Below are 18593 nucleotides of genomic sequence, written 5' to 3' on the forward strand. Positions count from 1 at the left end.
CGTTTAAATACTCAATATGCAGCACTATTTCAGCTCTGATTTCGCCTGATAAACTAGATTGCGGGTGATTAGTGAATTAGACACCTGAAATACCACACGCAAAAGTGCCATGACTGCTAAAGCAACAGACCCCAACCAACTTCTATTATTAATCCAAGTCACACAACCCTGCTACACTTCTCTGCTACACTTCTCTTGTTTCATTTATAATGGAAATACAAGTCACTGAAGGTAAATCACTATCTCTCTACCTCCTTTTTCTCCTTTCTTGCTCCTGATGACCTCGACTTGCTCCCCCCTCCAGTTTGTGACCGGGCCTCGGCCGACCCACCATCAGGTAAATCACACTAAACCTAATGTCTCTCTATCCTATCAGACACTTCTAATGGAGCTTTTGGATTTTGCTAAAGTGTGATGTTGTGCTGGGGTTTCATAATTACTTAATTTACCTCATATAAGCTGCTAGTTTGTCAAAAATACATTTTTGTGTTTTTGTTAGTCAATAATGCAATATTAGCTTTCTAGACATGCAACTTTTTTCAAATAGAGTCACCATCACTAGCTGAAATGTTTAAGAACATGGTTATTCATACCCCGCATATTCATGTATTGGCTCGGCTGTCCTTGAGAGGCAGACATGAGAAGTGTTTCCTCTGATTCATCTGGTTCTTTTAATATCTGAAGGAGTGTCTAAATGATGATTTAATCTGTTCACCTCATCTGATGAGCAGATGTGCAATGATTAAGACTGATGCTTATTGCTAATGCTTGTGAAGGCTGTTAGTGCACCTTTTTTGTTGATATTGTAATAATTTCAATTTCCTGAGCAGAAACACTGTTGTCAGTGTTGACTTTTGCCAGTTGTTAACTGAATGCATTCAGAAGCATTTGAAGCGTTAAATGTAAGTTGCATTGGTGTACATGTTTCTGTACATGCGTTGATGTTCCATACAACTTGCTTTGGCTTTTCATTAAAAGGAAAAACTAATTTGTTGCTAATGATTTGTTTATGTAGTCTGCATGTATCCACAAGTCCATGCGACAACATGCAGGTGACCTTAAAAGAAAATCGAGTGGCTTTCTGTGGCAACCTGCCCAACATCTGTACCGTCCAATTGATTCAGTGCTGTCAGATTATAAATGTCTATGGTCTTCAGAGGGTTGATTTGCCCTGTAGACCACCACCATATTCACCATAGACACCTGCCACTAGCTGCTGGCATAGCATATTTCATATATATATTGGCTGTATATAGCCGATAACCATGCCAATAATATATATACATTGGTTGGATTTTGGAAAATTTAAAACTAAGAAAATCTTTTCTTTTTTTATTTGTTGTTTTAGTTTTGTGTGTGTTTTTTTTTTTTTTTTTTTTTGTGTATGTGTGTGTGTGTGTGTGTGTGTGTGTGTGTGTCTATATTCTACTGACCACAGGGGTGTTCGTGGGGGGTCAGGATGGGGTGGGAGTTTGGTAGGGGGAGGGGATATGGTGGGGGGTTTAATGTTTAAAGTGACTGATTCATTATAAATATGTTGTTTTGTGTGTGTGTTAATTTATGAATCAATAAAAATGTTAATAACAAAAAAAAAAAAAAAAAAAATATTCCATTAAGCTCTAATATAAGATTTACTTTCATAAGGGAATATTCCGGGTTCAATACAAATTAAGGTCAGTCGACAGCATTTGTGGCATAATGTTGATTACAACAAAAAATTATTTTGACACGTCCCTCCTTTACTTAAAAAAAGAAAAAAGAAAGCAAAAATTGCACTTACAGTGGAAGTGAATGGGGCCAGTATTTGAAGGGTTTAAAGGCAGAAATATGAAGCTTATAAATGGTCATTTTTGTGTTGGTTTTAGGGTTTATTAGTAATGAAGTTGCAAAATTGACTATAACTTTTCACAGAAAAGGTTAGTAAACGATTTTATCACACTAAAATCATGTAAACGCACATTGTTTATGTCTTATGGCTATACTTTAAAACAGCAAGTATTTTAATGTTTACGGATTGTCTCTATTCACTTCCATTGTAAATGCCTCACTGTAACACAGATTTTTGCTTTTTTTTTTTAAGAAAAGGAAGGACGAGTCAAATTAAATTTTTGTGGTAATCAACATTATGCCACAAATGCTGTCATTTGAGCTTGACTTGTATTGAACCCAAAATATTCCATTTAAATGGTTGAAATATTCCATTAAATATTCCTTAAAATGGTTGTTGTTCTCCATCTGGATGGTTCGTTTCACTAGTTTTTACTTTTTATGGAGACCGGAACCAGAAAACAGTCAAGCGGCAATCAGACTCATGGCGATGCCCAGTGGTTGCTTGGGAAAACTGTGGATAGTGCAGCACAAGATAAATGTTTTGGATGAATGTAATATGATTGGCCAGTAAGTCATTTTTTTACATAAACCAGCATTTCCATAAAGAAGACCCTTGAGTTACATTTCTTTTTATACAGAGGAGTAAAATAATATTAAAAGCTTAAGACTATGAACATATCTGTGAAGAGTTCCCCCTATAGAACAGCTCTTGACTGTGTATTGAGGGGCGGTGACACCTGTGCGGATGTTAAAAGAGCTGAGTTAAGGTTTAATTTCTCCCCTGTGGCTGCGACAAGTCCCAGCTCGCCGGCACTGCGGCTAAAACTGATACCCACAGGCCATTAGAAAACAAACAGAAATAGGAGAGAGTGGAGAGGGAGTGTATTAGACATACATACAGTACTAGCTAGCTGTTGTTGAATGTTGGTCAAAAGGACAGAGAGGACAAACATAAAGGTCAACAGAAAAGTTGAGAAAAGTAACAATAGCCTTCAATTATAAATAAGGGTTTTCTTAACTTAAGTGGTTTCTTGCAACTGGGCCCTGTTCCTCATCATAGTGCTGGGTCTTGGAAAGAGTGGCACCTCTTTAAAATAGGGCTGGGTATCGATACAGATTTCCCGATTTGATTCGATTCACAAGCTCTCGATTCGATTTCGATACGACTCGGTTCTGATTCATTTGGGAATATTTTCAAATATATTGTATGTTCATTTTACCTACATATCAAATAAATTCTCTCTCAGCTATTGCTGTAATTTATCCACAGTTTTCGGCACCAGCTGGTTTTCTGGTGCCAGTCACAATAAGAAGCAATGTAAAATCTACAGAAAGAAGTGCTCCAGACGGAGAACAACATTAAGTGTTAGTCGGAGTAAAAATGAGTGTCATTACAACTCAAAGTAGTTAATAGCCACGTTTCCACTGTCGGGCCAAATGGGGGCGTGCTAGTGCATGCCAGGGCCAGTTACATTCCCACTGTCACATCTGGGGCTTCGTCGTACCTCCTCAGGGCTTACTCGGGGCCAATGGCCTTGGGCCAAACAAGGCCAACTGGGGACTGAGGTGGGGTCAATGTCAAAAGCGGAGTTTTGCTGAGTCAGGTCAAGAGGTTTCAGCACCAAGATCACTGAACTTGCAGGTTGTGTATCCAGCGCACAATGGTAAAGGTTTGGGAAAAATTTAAACATTGCGGGTATAGTACAAATCCGATAAAATGCACAATGGACAAAGCGGTGCCCAAAGGAAGAACTGTCCATGGTTTGAGATCATGGATGGTGTGCTGGGACATCGTCCCACTGTTAATGGAGGGACCACTTGGGACACCATGGCAGTTACAGTTAAAGAGTTGCAGTGTTTCCCATTAATTACTTAGACTGTGGCGGCCCGCCACAATTTCATAGTGAAACGAAAATATTTTAACATTTCTCATAATAACATAAAAGATCACTAACGTTGTGTTTTGCGCCGTTGCTTTGGCAAAGCATCACTCACTCCCAGTCAGTCAGCCCCGTCAATCCCCCCGCTGTACGCGCGCATGCTCACACGCATTGGAACCACCTGGCTGCATCCAAGACACCAAGGCGTTTTGAGGACACAACATCATTTGAGGTAAGTAACATTAACTAACGTTACAGTATCCACTGCAGTTATCCACTAGTCCAAACACAATTTTATCATTATCAATGTATGACAGCAAACAGATAACATTACTGCAGACGTTTTCATTGATAGTTAACGTTAATCTAACGTTAGCTAAATTAGGTAATGTTAACGTTAGCTGTCAGTCTCCTTGCTGACATATCTGGCTGCTTGTCGTTAAAAACAATGTATAACTTATGTAACGTTATATCTAGCTAGCTAACATTAGCTAATTATCTAACGTTATTACCAGCGGCTCTGACAACATAACTATTTTCAGCATCTGAGGAGCAAGTTCAACACATGTAGCCACTTTTGCTTCATTTCTTTGATGGCTCACAGGGCTGAAAGAGAATTTTACTTGCCCGACCGGACAAGCAGACTGATTAAAATATCAATAACAAAAAAATAACTGGCTATATTTGTGATAGCCTAGGCCTGTGGCACTTATTAGAAAGTTCATATTCTTATTCCGCTGTTGAAAGTAATCCAAAGCACGTAATTTTATAATTCATCTGCACCCTGTTTGATTGACAGGCGGCATATGTGTGTGTGCTGAACATGCGCGTGTGTTTTGAAAATGCTCACGCTAATGCGCACCTGAACGGTCAAATACATTTCAAAATTCTGCCAAAATGCCCGTCTAAAGTGAACGTAAACAGCAGAGAAAAAAGCGGATTTGTATTAAAATGTCATACTTGTAAGTATAAATGTAAGTTAATAGACCTAATACCATCTAGTGTGTCGTCATATTAATCATCAATCATTGGCTTAAAAAAGTATTAATGTATTATAATCATACAGTGAAGACCAGTAGTAGTTTTATGTTGCATTTCATTCTTCTGAATGTTTACTTGAAAACTTGTAATACATTTTTTAAACCATTCTTCCATAATTAGCATATGTTGTGGTTTTGAAGCTGGTATTGAGAATCGTCAAATTTCACTACAGACTACTGAAATTTTGGTGTTGTGATAATGCATAGCCTTTATTGTGTATGGTAGATCTTGCTGCAATAACATGATAAAGTAGATCTCATTCCATAGAAGTGTGAGCACCCCTGCTGTAAATGATGGCGATTGAGGCTTTTCTTTATTTGGCTTCCGTTATGAATCATGGAACTTTTACACCATCCAGGGCTTGTGGTTGTGTTTGTTGATCAGTTTAACTTCATGGACAACATCGCAAGAACAGCCCGATCATGCAGATTTGCTCTGCATAACATTAGCAAGATCAGACCATTCCTATCTGAGCATGCTACACTCCTCCTTTTCCATGCTCTTGTTATATCTAGACTGGACTACTGCAGTGATCTTCTGACAGGACTTCCTGCATGTGCAGTCAAACCTCTGCAATTGATCCAGTATGTGGCAGCACGATTGGTCTTCAATGAGCCCAAGAGAGCGCACGGTACACCTCCCTTCATCGAACTGCACTGATTGCCAGTGGTTGCTCGCATCAAGTTCAAGGCATTGATGCTCACTTACAGAACAAACTCTGGCTTCGCACCCCCCTATCTGCACTCACTATTTCGAGTCTGTTTCCATCCAGAAGCTTACAATCAGTGGATGAGTGGCTCCTCCTTTAGTGGACTTTCACTTCAACGGTTCCGTGCTGGTGGAACGACCTGTCAAACTTCACCCGAACAGCTGATTCTCTAGCCACCTTCAAGAAACATCTAACGATGCATCTCTTTAGCGAGTACTTGGCCAAATCCTAATAATCCAATAACTGTCTTCTTTCTTCTTCTTAAAAATAACAATAATTCTAAATCTATTCTTTTACCACTGTCTCCCACCTTCCTCTCTTGTGTTTCTCTGAGCAATTTGCAACTTTGTATCACAGCTATTCTCTTATTACTGCCTCTGTATGATTGAATGTTTCTGTTGTTGTCCTCATTTGTAAGTCGCTTTAGATAAAAGCGTTTGCTAATGAATAAATGTAAATGGAACATTTCTGTGTTCAAGAAAAAGGTGGATACAGGGAACCTTCTTACTTTGTACATTACAAAATTATTAATTTTACATTTTAGAAATTAACAACAGGGTCCAAACGCAGTTAAATTGCTTTTTATTTAACAAATAAAACAGGTGACACTACCAAAACTGAAGTAAACTTTAAGTAAAAGTAAAGTATCAATCTTGGGATTGTAGGAATTGATATCAGGATCTTTTAAATGAAGATCGCGATTATTCTGAAAAACAATATTTTTACCTCGCCCTAATTTAAAATTTCCATACATGAAATGTATGCATGTACTCATTAGGTATGTAAAACTAACATTGATCACATTTTTTTTCCGAAATTCATCATTTCCACTGCACATTGCAACAGACAGAAATCTCGCCATAATTATATTTTAGATTTTTTAATGATTTTATAATTGACTTTGTGGATATAAACTCCAATATGGGCATATAGCAGCTAATTTACTCAAAAACAGTTTATTTTACCTATAAAACACCTTAAAAAGCCCTTAAATCATGTGACCCAAAGCCCATTAATTTTTCCCAGAACATTTATTTAGCTGATTACTCTTAGTAAATAGAAAAACAAAGGAAACTTCTTTTTTTTTTTTTTGTCATTTATCCACTGCTTGGACTGCAAAACACCTGAACAGTCCCTTTTTCTCTCAGTCTCTCTCTCTCTCTCTCTGTCTGACATTCAGATACACACACTCATTCTTATTTCTGTCCCTTACATAGACACGAAGTCTCCACTATCTTCCATCCCTGGCATTTCCACACACACTCATAGAGTGTTGTGACAGTAGTTTAGCACATAGGGGTCTTCGCCTCTGGCTGTGCTCCTTCCCCTTTTGGCCTGTATGAGTCAGAGTGAAAGGAAATCACCCATTACACACACACAAACAATGTGTGTTGTCAATTTCTGTTCTCCATTGGTGGTCTTCATGTTTGTTTTTTTCTTTCTTGTTTCCTCTGACAGTTGTACAGGTGTAGGACTGGGCTGATGTTATTCTTCAGAGCCAGATCATTTGGAACAAACTCCAAGAAACATTCACTATTATTCGTAAAGCTAAAGAAGTTTTTGTAAGGGTGTCAACTAATGTTGTTTTCCTTCACTTAAGGCTAGATTATATTACCTGACTTTAACATTGATTTTAGCCCCATTTACATTTGTCGGCCCCATTCTGCAGACTTTAGGCCAGTCGGGGTTGACCGATTTCAGTATACAGCTGCCACCAATGTAATGAAAAAGTCTAATAGATTCCACCTAATAGATTAGCATATTTCCTGACCACTAGGTGGCGCTGTACTGAAACTGTGCTGGACCCTCAGGTCGTGCTTGTCATGACATATACCAAGTTTCATGTCAATGCGCTAAAGTGTTGCGAAGATACAGCCTCATGTCCATATTGGTGTGCTTTTGTCCACCAGAGGGAGCCACAAGATAAGAAATCATTATTGTTGAAAATTCCCTTGGTGCTGCACGCAAAGTTTTCAGTTTGGCAGGTTCATTGCAATGGTACACAGTCTCCTGGCTTCTTGTTTATTTATTTAGAAGAATGGGTACAGACTCTGATTTCTTTCTCTCACTCCCTGTCTAAACTTGAGACGTCCGTTGACACGACGCAACGGCTTGAGGCTGTCTATGCTGGACCTGTTGACACGAACGTTCTAAACCATTTATTTCTGTTGTTTGCAGTAATAGCACCAGCTCATGCAGCACAAAATGGAACGGGGCACACCGGAAACCAAATAGTAATGCTCTAGCAATTACCCAGAACAAGCTTGCAACACGCTAAAAACCACTCAAAACCCACAACGCCCTAGCACTTTTGCGAAAAGTTTTACACAGGCAGGAACCACAAAATCAAGTTTTAGTTTTGTTATTTTTAATACCTCTTTTTGATGTAGACAGTAGAGAGATGACAGGATGCTATTGGGGTAAAACAGTGGGAATAGGATTGGGTCTTGTCGCAGGCAGGAATCGAACCTGCAACTACCAAATGAGCATCACAGCGTTATGTATCTGGAGCATATGTGCTGTGGAGCATTTCTTGGAGACGTTGTCAACTTTTACTGCTCTGAGATCAGTTTCATAATTTTCCTCAATGATAAAGCTATGAATGGAAAGATAAAAATAAAAAAGCTGATGCCAGATCAGTAGTAATTGCGATGTTTAAAGGGATATTTCACGCAAAAATGATCGCCTTCATGTTGTTCCAAACTCGTATGACTTTCTTTTGTGGAACACAAAAGTCACCATTGGTTTCAGTCACCATTCGCTTTGATTGCATGGAGGAAAGCGTGAACGTCCTTTTAAAATTTTCATATGGGTTTGGGACAACATCAGGGAGAATAAATGATGACAGAACATTCATTTTTGGGTGAATTATCCCTATTATTCATTTAATTCAGTTTAGTTGTGAAATTCATTCCCTCTTATGCACTTTTGGGATGATTGTGATGTAACTTCCCCACTTTTTTCTTTCTTTCTTTTTTCCCCTTGAACTTTTGTTAATCCATCAACGGTGTATTTTCTGATTCGTACTCTGCTCTGTTTTTGCAGAATGCATGTTGTTTCCCTTTGTTCCTATGCAAACAGAGCATACTGTCCTCATAAAACATTGATTTAATTTGAGAGCCATTCCTCTAGAAAAGTTGTTTGAGTTGAAACGTCTTTTCAGCTACTGTAGTGAGCTGCCCCAACATGCCACCCTATTAAATGGTCTCATCTTTCACACACAGTGTATCTATTTACACCACTTAAAATCTATTACTTTAACCAAAGCATGCCAGTTCTTTCACTTAACCACATTTATTTTATAATTTTTCAGAGGTACACAGTGAGTCCCAGTTTGGTTCAGTGCATATCGTCTTTTATTCTGTGCATTTAACGAACAGTTTGTTCAGAGCTTTTTGATGGCGACGTAAACTATTTATGTCCTCTCCAAAGAGTACGCCGAAACTTAACAGCATGTTCATTGCAGGACTAACACACTGAGTGCAAACAGTAAGTCTTTATCTCTGCTCAGCTGTTGTGTTAAAGGGATAGTTCGCCCAAAAATTTAAATTCTTTCCTCATTTACTCACCCTCATGCCATCCCAGATGTGTATGACTTTCTTTATTCTGCTGAACACAAGCAAAGATTTTTAGAAAATATCTCAGCTCTGTAGGTCCATACAATGCAAGTGAATGGTGACCAAGACTATGAAGGTCCAAAAAGCATATAAAGGCCGCATAAACATAATCCATATGACTTCAGTTGATAAATCTTCAGAAGCGATATGATACAGATCAATATTTAAGTCCTTTTTTTTACTATAAATTCTCCTCCCTGCCCTATATGCACAGAGAATGCGAATCGCCAAAAACAGAAGAAGAAAGTGAAAGTGGAGATTTAAAGCACAGAGCGCTGGCAGCCATGATGTGTGAGTGAGAAAACAATGGTTTTAATGCAAAAAAAAATAACTAACGCGCCTATTTAAAAAATACTTTGCATATGTGGTGAGACATTTCTGATGGTATGCTACAGTGTAAGCTCATAAGTTCTGGTGTTAGATCAGCTGTTACTGGCAACCGGTGCACTCAAATCATTTTCCACGTTCACACGCAGTAATTTTCACTCGCAAATGCTGTTAATGTAAGCTGTCGACATATTTCTTCATCCACTCAGATGAAGAGTAGCACTTTTATTTTTACCATCTGTCCAATTTGACGACATTTTTTGACTCCCAGAGTCACGGGCGTTAAACAGTATGGCAGTAATCTCAGTTCTTGGTTGCCTAGGATATGTAGAATTTCCCTGAGAACTTTTATGACTTTTCATAAATCATAGATGAGAAGTTAAAAGTCTGGCTAGGGGACAAGCTCAAAATAGAGAAATTCTGACAAATTTAACAGTTGAAAATTCAACTGAAACACAATAGTGTGATCTATCCTTTACAACTAGAATGATTCTTCACAGACAAACAGATATGCATACATAGTTGCATACTTCATTAATCATGTGTGGGTGCATACATAATGTGTATATAATGACACAGAGGGAGAGGTCAACTCCCGTCCCAGTGTTGCCTGGTTGGCGCCCAGTGGCTGAGTTTGCTGAGGTAATATTTGCTGTGTGGACAGTGGACTAAGCGAGAGAGAGGAATAGAGGGAAATTGGGGGAGGAAGGGATGGGGGAGGGGACGACGACTCCAGCAGGCATGCAGTATTCTCCCGATGAATAAACCATTGTGCCAGAGTTGTGCCACCACCCTGCTACAGAAGAGAATGAGAATACTTAGTACTTCTCATCTCTCCAGGCTGCTGTCTCTGTGTATTTATGTTTGTTTGTTTGTTTATGTGTGTTTGATGAGCTGGGCATATGTGATCAATGCTTTTCTAGTGTCCAAAGATCACATTTTTAATTAACTGCAATGGCAGATGCCTCATGATTTCAATAAACTGCATGACAGACTGAGGAGGATGTCCTGAGGTGAACTGTCTTATGTCAACACTGTTTCTCTTTTTTTTGTCTCTCTCTCTCTGTCATTTCTCTTCCTCGACAGTTCCTCCACCGGACTCAGATGCAAACAGCACGGCCAAACCTCCCTACCAACAGCCCTTCCATTCGGCCAGGCTCGCAGAACCCCACGGCTACAGTTTACCCCCCCAACCAGCCCATCATGATGGCCATGACCATGCCCTTCCCCACCCAGACACCCCAATACTACATTTCCCAGGTACACCATCAGTAGACCAGTTAGTGTACGCAAACATGCATTGCAAGTGTGTCATCCCATAGTTCACCTAAAAAATGTATCTGTTATCATTTACTTACCCTCCTGTTGTTCCAAACCCATATGACTTGCTTACGCAGAACGCAACGTTCTCACGTGAACACACCTGCCATTGTGAATGTGCTTCTTTCATTTGCTCATGAATGTGGAACGGATGAACAGATTTTCAATAAAAAAAAGATACATTTTGAATTTGGGTGATTTTCCTATCTTACACCTTCAGAAGGCTTGGAATATGACGTACAAGCCAGATGGACTACTTTTATGATGAGGGTTGGGAACCCAGAACTGGTTCCTTTAAAAAAACGAATTATTTCTATGACTTTCGTTCTGTTAACTGATCTTAAACATGCATTTAGCTCGATTCCTGAACAAATCTACAATGTAAATCATACAGTGCGACCAGTGTAGTCCGATTCCCTAACTATTGACTCTTGAGCCGGTTCATTTAAATCTACAGCATGAAACACACAGCACGACCAGTGTAGTCCAATTTTCGAATGAATCACTCTTACGAGCCGATTTTCTTTTTTATCTACAACGCAAAACATACAACGCGATCAGTGTGGTCCGATTCCCGAACAAATGACTTTAATGAGCCGGTTCATTTGAATCCACAGCGTGAAACATACAGGGCAGCCAATGTAGTCCGATTCCCGAACTAATGACTCTTGAGCCGGTTCATTTAAATCTACAGCGTGAAACACACAGCGTGACCAGTGTAGTCCAGTTTTCGAACGAATTACTCTGAGCCAGTTTGCTTTAATCTGCAGCGCGAATCATACAGCTCGACCAGTGCAGTCCGATTCCAGAATGAATGATTCTTGAGTCAGTTCAATTGAATCTACAGCGTAAAACATACAGCGCAACCACTGTAGCTCGATTCCCTAATGAATGGCTCTTCTTAGCCGGTTCATTTGAATCCAAAGCGTGAAACATACAGTGTGACCAGTGTAGCTCGATTCCTGAACGAATGACTCTTATGAACTGGTTCATTTGAATCACATGCCAACATTTGCAAGTTTAGTGAATTTTAGTTGTACAGCTTTACATTTATTTGCTGATATCAAAACTGTCTTGAAAAATGTTACATTTACACTGTATCCACATTGCAAAATGTTGTTTTTGCAACTCTAATTCTCTACTTCTCCTCACAGTATCGTCATAGTGCACCCTATGTGGGACCCCCACAGCAGTATGCCATCCAGCCACCAGGGTCTGGAACCTTCTACCCAGGACCCGGCCCTGGGGAATACCCCACTCCTTATGGCAAGTACAGACCTCTCTGTAGTGCACACTTCAGTGTGAGCGCTCTTGCCCCAAACCCATCTGGTTTATATTAGCTCCAGGTAATATCTGTGTCTGATCATGAGAAATGACCCTGTTTCCAGAAAGCGAATCACTCCGAGACTGTTTAGATCTCAAGTGAAGCAGCTCACACTTTTTTCCTTCCTTTCTTCTGTTTTCCAACAACAGCTACTGGGCCACCATATTACACTGGTCAGACAGTGTACCCCCCTTCCCCACCCATCATAGTGCCTACACAACTGCCACCTCCACTAGCGAAGCGTGAAAAGAAACCAGTGAGTACCTGCAATCACCAACTCATTTCGGAAACGCCAAGGGATCCACTTAGCTTTCAATTAATTTTCGACTGATAAGGCTTGAATTTAATCCCAGCGGGCCTGTGTGGCAGAGCCAGATTAAATGAAAAAAAAAAAAAAAAACATTGTTAAAAGGGATATTCATCAAGTATTAGTTTTACCCCGGTATTGGCCTTGGCTCTTTGTGTAATTATGTCATGCTAGTCTATTAAAGTTCCAGAATTCAGGATGAGGAATAAGTATTGGATTTGACAGGGAATGAAGTCAATTAGTGTGCCTGACATATTTGGTTCAGACTGTGCGATGTGGAGGTTTTTCTGCATGCTGGGAGGTTGGCACAGCCAGGATGATTCATCCCAGGCCAAAATGAGAATGTTTCTCACCCTCATGTTGTTCCAAACCCATGACTAACTTTCTTCTGTGGAACACAAAATGAGATGTTTGGCAGAATGACAGCCTTAGTCACTATTTACTTTCACTGTATAGAAAAACGATGCAATGAAAGTGAATGGTGACTGAGATTAACATACTGCCTAACATCTCTTTTAGTGTTCCAGCGGAAGAAAGAAAGTCATCTGGGCTCGGAACAACATGAGGGTGATTAAACAATGACAGAATTTTCATTTTTGATAAACTATCCTTTTAAGCCAGTCAGAAATTCCCCCTAGCCTCCTGCAAACTGGCACATCCATTTACGAATAAATCATGGGAAGGAAGGCTGGTGTTAAATGTCCACCTCAACAAGTCTGAGAAGGTCTGAAGAGTGATTGCATTAGTTCTGGAAGGTTCTTGCAGTCAGGGTTGCAAAGTGAGTTTGATGCCTTTTTGGAATATTTAATCTGTTTGATCCAGCTAATTTAAAGATATATGTTGAAATTATGGTGAAATTTCGATAGCACCGAAAAAAAAAAAACTAATATGCTATTGAAATCACTAATTTACTTGAAGTTAAATAGTATATATAAGTATTACTAAATTGAAACAAGGATATGTAGCCTCCAAGTATTTCACAAATAAGTAAACATTGCTTTTTTTTTTTTTTTTTTTTTTTTTTTTTTTAATAATAAAACATTGATGCCAATAAAGTCAATAATTTTTTCAGGTAAAAGAGATTTTACATGCTAATGAGAAATGAGAGCTACAACGGAGGGGCATACTTTCAGCTGTGGTTCAATGACGTGACGCTCATTTTTTTGTCCATATCTGTTAAATTATTCAAAACATACATAAAAATGCAATTGATGCAAAACAGTTACCTGAAGACACTTCTTCTATGATGAACATATTTGATTTCAAACATGTGAATACTTATTGAAATTCTTGACTTAAAAAATCATGATATTTGAAAAAAATAAAATAAAATAAAAAAAATTGCCTTGGAAAAATGCGAATATAAAATTATTTATTAATTAATAAATTGTGTACACTCTCTTGTATTCAAGGTGTAAGGAAAGTATTTTAATACCTGGATGGTTACACCACATGACATTTTTAAATCATTATTATTTTTATTATTTTTTTGTAGAAAATGCTATAATGTTTTTCAAAAAGTTAAGAAACCAAATTGGACACACAGATTACATTTCTTAGTAGTGATTAATCGGTCGATATTTGGCCATTTTGCGATTATCGGCATTGGCCAATAAGTGTTCGCTTGGCCGATCAACAAAATCGTTAACTTTCTCTTGTATTAGTTGCAAAATCTACCAATAGAATTGTCAATGGATAGTCAACACTTTTTGTTTTCAAGGTTTTTTCTTGTCAAGTTTATACAAATTTGACTAAATATTGCATGAAATAAGTGTTTGTTTCACGTAGAAATTTTGTGTACATCTAATTTGCTGTTTATCGGCATTTATATCAGCCATTATGTTCTCTAGATATATGCATCGGGCATTGAAAGACACATAATGGTCAACCACTATTTCTAAGAACTTAACACGTGTGTTTTAAACTAGATTTTTAAAAGATTTCTCTTTTTTCAACACATACAACCTTATGTATGGGCTACTTATTGGTGCTTTTTTTTGTACATCTTGGCTGCCTGTCAGTCTGCTTTATTTTAGTATTGACTTGGTACAGCAGTATTGGTACTTTTGAAATCCCTATGAACAACCATGATTGAATCGGTTGCTCTAGTTAGTCTTCTGTTGTTTTGTGCTATTGACCTCCCAGATCCGGATCCGAGACCCCAACCAGGGTGGAAAAGACATTACGGAGGAGATCATGTTTGGAAGCCGGAATCTTACTCCTCCTGGCGGGCACCCCGCCTCCACCTTAACCCCACCTGCAGGCCGCCCCTCATCGACACCAACTCCGCCCACAGGACACCTATCCTCCACGCCCACTCCTCCACAGGCAAGAAATATACATTGTTTATTACTCGACTAGTCATTCCGGCAACCCACTGACTTGATGATTTTGAAAATATTTAGTTATGCACATCCCTATAATTTGCAAATCAAATGTTTATTCACTTCAGCAGAGTGCAGTACTTGATGCTTTTCTCCACAGTTCCTCTGTTATATTAGTATTTAACACGTCTTTAATTAACTCTGCTTTAAGCTTTCCTTACTCTTGTCCATTGGGTCCTTGGCTCGGCTGTTTTAAGATCATCTGTCTAATGCTATTATGCAGACATGTACTGTACAGTCACCCACCACACTCTTTCTCACACACACACTGTCTCTCTGTGTGTGTGTCTCTCTCTCTGGCATGCAGGATTAGTTTCAGCTCACTCAGTCTGCCCCCAATCTAATCCCTATAAATACACTGAGAGCGTTATGCTGTTTTTTGCAACATATTATGCTTATGTATATATATCATCAACTAAGTGTGCTGGTAAATGTATAAATGGCAATGTGTGTAACATTCCATTTGTTGCCCATAACAGCACCTTACAAAAAAAGTACTGTGTGGTAGTACCATGGCACTGAATGATTAACATATTCATGCACTATAGTATTTGCATGGTACCCCAAGGTAGCATACCATGGTGCTACCAAAAAATGTCCAAAAACCATGGTGTTACCTTGGTACCATGTCCAAAAAAAGCCATGCTATTGCCATGGTACATGTCCACACAACTTGGTATTGCTGATACCATCTGATTCAGATTGCAGATTTACCAGCCCCTCATTGTAAAGTAAAAACACAAATTGTTGGTTTTTGTATCTAAGTGGGCAGTTCTTGGCCGGAATAAGCTACAATGTAGACCACACTTCATGCCTATACTTGGGGCTAGGTAAAAAAAATAAAATAAAAAATTCAGATTAAGTGCGTCCTTCATTTCATCTATCCTGATATCGATTCTTAAAATCATAAGATAAGTCTTTTTACTCTATGCCAGGAGTTCCTATTACGTCATGGCGATCGCAAGGCAACCGCTGGTAGATCTCGTTAACAGGCCAAAATGAAAAGAGAGCAGCGAGAGAATCGACACTAAAAACGGAAATCTCACAGATCACTGTTTTTCCTCATTTGGTGTTTAATGTGTGCGTGTACTCTTGAGAGTGTTGAGAAGGCGGATTTGCGCCTAAACTGTAAAACACACTTCAAAATTGATTGTCTTTTTGAGGTACTGAGGGGGGTAGTTCACCTAAAAACGAAAATGTTCTCATCATTTACTCATCCTCATGCCAACCCAGATGTGTATGACTTTCTATCTTCTGCAGAACACAAACAAAGATTTTTAGAAGAATATTAATCAGCTCTGTAGGTCCATATAATGCAAGTGAATGGTGACCAACATTTTTAAGCTCTAAAAAGCGCATAAAGTCAGCATAAAAGTAATCCATATGACTCCAGTGGTTTAATCCATGTCTTAAGAGATCTAATCGGTTTTGGGAAAGAAACATACCAAAATATAACTTCCTTTTCACCGACTTCTTCACATCTTGCCATTGCAGTCTCTAGGCACGATCATGATTTCAAGCTACATTGCACTTCAGCATGAAATCATGATCGCCAAAGAGACTGCGGATTATGAGAGAATTGATGAGAGAATTTTAATTTTGAGGTGAACTATTCCTTTAATGTAAACATAGTAAAAATACTTGATACTGCTGCTATTGTTTTTATTTGTTCTATTGCTTGTAATTTTTCTTTTTGTTATTACTTGCTGCTTGTCATGAATAATATTGTTTTGGTATCGAAATTGGTGTTGAGAATCGTCAAATTGCTTACATATGTAAGCAAAATTGACATTATAAATAAAATATACCCATATTAATCGGTATCGAAACGAGAGCTTATGAATCGCAGTTGAATTGGGAAATCAATGTCCAGCCCTACCTATAATGTACCTATCTACCTTAAATAGGCAAATGTCTGGATCTGCAAGAATATGCCACAGTTGACTTATTTGTCTGCATTTTGTTGTTTTTTTTCAACCCACTGCAGCAAAGCAACTGTCAGACACCAGATCAAATGGCATATATCAACCCACCTCAAAGACTCAGCTCTGCACCCATGGAAAGCAAGCCCAACTTAGGTATAACTCCACATCCATTGTGTAATTTTATTATATTTTCTGTCTTTATGTTTCTATCTCTTTCTTGCCATCTTTATAGATGACAGGCCAAATAAGGAGCCCGTAAGGTCTGAATCTCCTGGACCCAGGTCTTCAGAGTCCTCTGTAGAGAAGAGTGAAGCCTCAAGTCTTCCATTATTAAACAGTTCTTCTCCTGAGGTGGCCCCGGCTTCCTCCAATGTTCCTTCCTATTCTTCAAGTGGCTGCGTTAAACCAACTGCTGCTGGAGAACCCGAAAGTTTTTCTCCAACAACCACCACTGCTCTAACACATCGGGTCATCTCTGGGGAGGAATCTTTTGCAGAAACTTCTAGTATGTCTACTTTGCTCTCACCATCCCTCAGTGGTCTCGCAGAGTCTCAAACGGCCTTACCAAGCTATGAAGGACCTGAGGAAGCCCTGGCTCAGATGTCAACCCAGGGTGCCTCATCCACAGAGGAGTCCAGTCAAGATGTACCAGTGGCCTTGGAGGAGCTCCAGGCAGAGCATCTCACTTCACTAGCTGTACCTATGCCCTCAATCACTACCGTGCAGGCATCTTCAAGTACCTCTATCACCTCCTCCATTATTGCGCCACCACCTGGTTTGGCACCACTAGCGCAGTCCGCCACCACCGAGGCACCAGAGCTGAACAAGACCTCAGAGGATGTCCAAAAGAAGGACACTTTAGAATCACAGACTCAGAACAACTCTAGAAAGCTCATTCCCACAGGTATGTAAAAGTTGTTTAAATAGTCCGTTTTACAGTCGGTTTACAGCGTTGCGTGGTCATGGCACGAAGTTGTAACATTGGCTAGAACTTTACACAGAAAAGGTTAGTAAGCGATTTTATCACACTAAAATTATGTTAACATGCATATTGTTTAGATCTTGTGGCAATAATTTTGAAACGGTGAGTATTTTAACATTTACAGATTGGCCCCATTCACTTCCATTGTAAATACCTCCCCGTAACCCAGATTTTTGCTTTCTTTTAAAGAAAATGAAGGGATGAATCTAAATTAATCAACGTTATACCACAAATGATGTCGATTAAGCTTAATTTGCATTGATCCCGGTAGTGTTGTCGCGGTACCAACATTTCAGTAGTCGGTACCGATACCAGTGAAATTTCACGGTTCTCGATACCAATTTCGATACCACAGCAAAAGTATGCTAATATTATAATGTGCTATTGAACACACCAGTTTAGTTATTTTTAAATATTTAATAATTATTTTAATAATTATAGTTTAATTATTATTATTATTTTCAGAACTTTCCAGAACATTTTTTAAAGTTTCATTTAATTTCATCATCAAAATGGTGTCTAATCAATAAATTCTTAAAATTTTAACAAGTGAAAATAGAACTTTTCCACATGTCATTGCCTTTTTCTTTTATTCAACAGCTGTCTTGCTTGTGATATTTTGATTTTTTATTATTATTATTATTATTATTATTACTATTATTACTACTACTACAGTGAATATAAAATCTTACCATAAGTTGTAATATATTTTTATTCAATTTCTTCAATTACAGGCATCTAGCTTTTATTATGAATCGTGCTTTTATTATTACGTGTGTTTTTTGCCGGAAGCTTCACTTTTCCAGATAAACAGTTTGTGACATGGTCCAGTGTGACCATTGAAGACATTAAAGTCATGTCAGAAATCTCATCTCTTTACACTGGCCTTTGAGTCTGACAAATGAAATGTAGGACACAGTTTTGGAGTGTTTGTGTTTTAGATTACT

The 18593-nt window shown here is 38.7% G+C and overlaps 1 protein-coding gene across 3 annotated transcripts in view; it reads left to right on the forward strand.

Annotated features, from left to right (window-relative positions):
- Positions 1-18593, forward strand: part of eif4g3a (eukaryotic translation initiation factor 4 gamma, 3a) — an 81336-nt gene that overhangs the window by 22823 nt on the left and 39920 nt on the right. For all 3 annotated transcript variants that reach the window (XM_051672765.1, XM_051672767.1, XM_051672766.1), the window contains 7 exons: positions 305-337; positions 10491-10664; positions 11879-11990; positions 12198-12304; positions 14492-14683; positions 16727-16817; positions 16897-17568. In XM_051672765.1, the coding sequence (XP_051528725.1) occupies positions 305-337; positions 10491-10664; positions 11879-11990; positions 12198-12304; positions 14492-14683; positions 16727-16817; positions 16897-17568 (1381 nt within the window). The remainder of the gene's footprint in view (positions 1-304; positions 338-10490; positions 10665-11878; positions 11991-12197; positions 12305-14491; positions 14684-16726; positions 16818-16896; positions 17569-18593) is intronic.

This window comes from Myxocyprinus asiaticus, chromosome 35 (assembly GCF_019703515.2).
Source record: "Myxocyprinus asiaticus isolate MX2 ecotype Aquarium Trade chromosome 35, UBuf_Myxa_2, whole genome shotgun sequence".
Classification (NCBI taxonomy): Eukaryota; Metazoa; Chordata; class Actinopteri; order Cypriniformes; family Catostomidae; genus Myxocyprinus; species Myxocyprinus asiaticus.